The sequence below is a fragment of the Gadus chalcogrammus genome, chromosome 2 (genome assembly GCF_026213295.1).
Source record: "Gadus chalcogrammus isolate NIFS_2021 chromosome 2, NIFS_Gcha_1.0, whole genome shotgun sequence".
Lineage (NCBI taxonomy): Eukaryota > Metazoa > Chordata > Actinopteri > Gadiformes > Gadidae > Gadus > Gadus chalcogrammus.
The window spans coordinates 21024478-21027783 of record NC_079413.1 but is presented as its reverse complement, the minus strand read 5'-3'; the positions used below and the strand labels follow the sequence as shown (position 1 = coordinate 21027783).

The following is a 3306-nucleotide window of genomic DNA, read 5'->3' as shown; positions in this document are numbered from 1 at the left end:
TACTTTTTTAAAGCAATTGTAAAAGAAAACTATTATTTTTTGTCATTATTGAACAGGTTGGGGTTCAGTGTCTTGCTCAAGCATGCCCACAGTTAGAACTTGGGACATAGAGCTGCGAGACAAATCAGAGGAGGCAAAGAAAAAAGGTAAAAAAGAAACAGCTGAACTCCCTAACTTGTTTTCAGCACCATGGACAGTTACTTGTCCTTGTGCTTGTTCACCACTCGACAAAATGATGAAATAAGTACATGACCTACTCTGAACATTGTTATTCTCCCGCCTGTAGAATTCCTAATAAGGGCTTTTACTCAGAGGGCACGATCTCAGCGATCACAACAACAAAATGCTAAATGACGGCGATATAAGCGCTTTACTCATCCTGCTTCAAAATAAAAGTGTGTGACAAGCTTTTACACCTGACAAGGGACATCAGGAGGCCTTTGAGTGGATGTGACCGCCTTCACCTCGGGCGGTGTTGAAACAGGTGTGGTGTAAAGGGCTCTCTTGGCCTCTTGTAGGGTTTAACAAGGACTGAGCTTCCTCTCTGGGAAGATACAAGTTGGCTCTGTGTTTTTTTATGTACACACACACACAATGTGTTTCCACTGTTTCCACTGCTAAGCTACAGTAGGTGTCTGTGTTTATCATCAATAATACACATGAATTTACACAATGTGTTAAATAAATTTACTCTTGCCACAGCACTTTTGACAAAATAAAGAAATGTGTCGGTCACATTTGCACTAGATAATCACTGCAATTAAATCGAGCATCATCTCTGTATGTGTGTGCGCGTGTGTGTGTGTTCATTTCAGCTTTGTGTACAGCTGAGCAACTATGTGTGTCCCCAAATAATTGCATATTTCTCAATTTGCATGTGTGTGTTATTGTCATGTGTGTATGCGTCTGTGTGCTTCCCATGCACGCGAGTCCCTCAGAGCCCCCCCTCCCCCCCTTGCCCCCAGATCCCCCCCCCTCCCTCGTCCCTCACACCGACCTTATAGGGCAGCACGACGGCAGAGCCCCCGCTGATGCCCACGATGGGCACGGCGGTCTGCGTGGAGATGAAGTCCAGGATCTGGGCCACGGCCTCCGAGCCCACGTTGTCCTCGAACACCACGCCGTGCACGCGGTTGGCCGTGAGCGTGTCGCAGATGCGCGTGAGCAGCGCCCGGGGGTTGGTGTTGTTCACCAGCACCGTGATGGGGTTCACCTCCAGCGGCAGGTCCAGGAAGTTCTCGCGGCTCAGCCGGCCCTTGATCTCCTGCTGGTAGGCCGAGCCGCTGAACACCACCGCCACGTTCACCGCCGGCGTGGGCACGCCGAAGGGCCGGGCGCGGCAGCAGGGGGCGCCGGTGAGCAGTAGGAGGAGGAGGAGAGGGAGGAGTCGTAGCGGGGGGCGGCGTGATGGCGGCGGCGGCGGTGGCGGCCACCACAGGGAGTCGCTCAGGGGTCCTGGACGAACGCCCATCTCAGTCGCCTACTGCCTGGCAGGGGAGGAGGGGGGCGAGAAGGGGAGAAATGGGGGAGGATGGGGGAGATAGGGGTAAATGGACTGCATTTATAGAGCGCTTCTCTAAACAGTGGCCACTCAAAGCTCTTCAAAACATTCAACCATTCATGCACACATTCACACACTGACTGCAGAGTCAACCATGCAAGGCGACAGCCAGCTCGTCGGGAGCAGTCAGGGTGAGGCAACCTGCTCTACCTCCTGAGCCACATGCCAACCCATGGGGTGAAGAAGGGAGAGAGGTGAGTATATAAGGGGCAGAGAGGGGAAAGGGGGAGTTTATTTTCATTATCCCCGAGGGAAAACATTTTTTCTGCAGGAACACACAGTTTACACCCAACAAATGTACACAGACAACAAGCCTGTCATGAAAAAGTAACAACATCGTTAAAACCCCACAATATTAAACAAGCGCTATACAACACGGTAGTGCCAACTGGCTAGCCAAGTGAACCGTCTGCCCCTTTTTGTGAGAGACTTGTGAGTCATTTTTTTGAAAGACGAATGCCTGCTCACTTTTGGACCTAAGAGCAACGGGTTGTAGTGTACTAAAATCCATAGCGTGTGCTGATCCAAATTGGCTAACAAACTACACAAACCAGCCTGTTTGTTTGTGGTCGGTTTGCAGTGTGGTGAGCCACTCTCCGGCCTCTCTCTCTTCGTTCCTGTGTCTGGCAGAGCTTTCGACTCCATAATACGCTCTAATCCCGACCTCTCTCGCCAACTCCAACCAGCCTCTTTGTGTGTTGTTCAAATTATTCTGAAGCGTGAACTCTGCGGCCTGCCCCCGCTGGACCTGAAAGTATGTGGCCGTGTCTGGGACAGAGTGTCGGAGCCCACAATGCCTGGTAATCCCAACTGGCACGCCAATCCAAACTAGCCTCTTTGTCTGCGGTTTGGTTTATTTTGAATAAAGAACTCTGCCTCCGCCTGCCTGCCCACTCCCCGCCGGACCGGTGAGTGCGGCGGCGGCGGCGGAGGCGGCGGCGGCGGTGGCGTATCTGAGTGTTAGAGTCCATTAAGGGAGCGGATGAGGTATTTTTAGAGCGTGCCGGGCCGGAGCGCGGGGCCGGGCTCTTTGCGGCCGAGGGTGGCAGCTGCCACCCCCGTCGACCGGAGCGATCGCAGCTCCAAGTGACCAGATGGCGGTGGCCGGTGTTTAATGCAACAAATGGAGAAACAAGAGGATTTTAGAAACTTTTCCCCATCGTGGACCATTTTTTTTATTTGTTCTTGCTATGGCGGATTTCTAGAGAGCGGGACAAAGTGTTCGTAATCCGTGGAAGGCGGATGGATGTGCGCCAAAGCAGAGTTTGCCGAGCATTGGCTAGCTACAGTGTTCTGTGGAATAGCTTTGTGAATCGTTGGCCTCGTGGCATGATTGCCCAAGTCCTTTTTTAAGGTTAATCTTGTATTTAGCGTCAAAAATTGCACAAGTCAAATAGATGACTTAGGCAGATAGTGATTATGGAATGTAAAAAGCACTGGGATTGGCTTACGATAAAGCCAATGAGGCACAGTGGAAGGGCAGCGTTAGGAGAGTCGAGTTAGGTCGCAATCACAATTTGACCAAAAAAATTACTTGGGCAATTATGCTATGAGGCAAATGAAATGTAGTTGAAAATATTGTTTTTGTTAATTGGATACACAGGTGGCAGTCCACAATTAAGAGTAGGCAATGTGGAGAAACCAGCCAGGGTAGTCTAGATTTAGGCAGCATCCAACACAAAACATAGCCCTCCCTTCATTACTCCTTCAAAAGCCACTCCCCCAAAAGACATGACTAGCCCGCT

The 3306-nt window shown here is 50.8% G+C and overlaps 1 protein-coding gene across 1 annotated transcript in view; it reads right to left on the bottom strand.

The window, feature by feature from the left end:
* The window catches only part of grin2ca (glutamate receptor, ionotropic, N-methyl D-aspartate 2Ca), a 30947-nt gene extending 29476 nt beyond the window's left edge, over positions 1–1471 (bottom strand). Inside the window, 2 exon segments of the mRNA XM_056606589.1 lie at positions 692–704; positions 994–1471. Coding sequence (XP_056462564.1) covers positions 692–704; positions 994–1471 — 491 coding nt within the window.
* Between the last annotated feature and the right edge of the window lie 1835 nt (positions 1472–3306).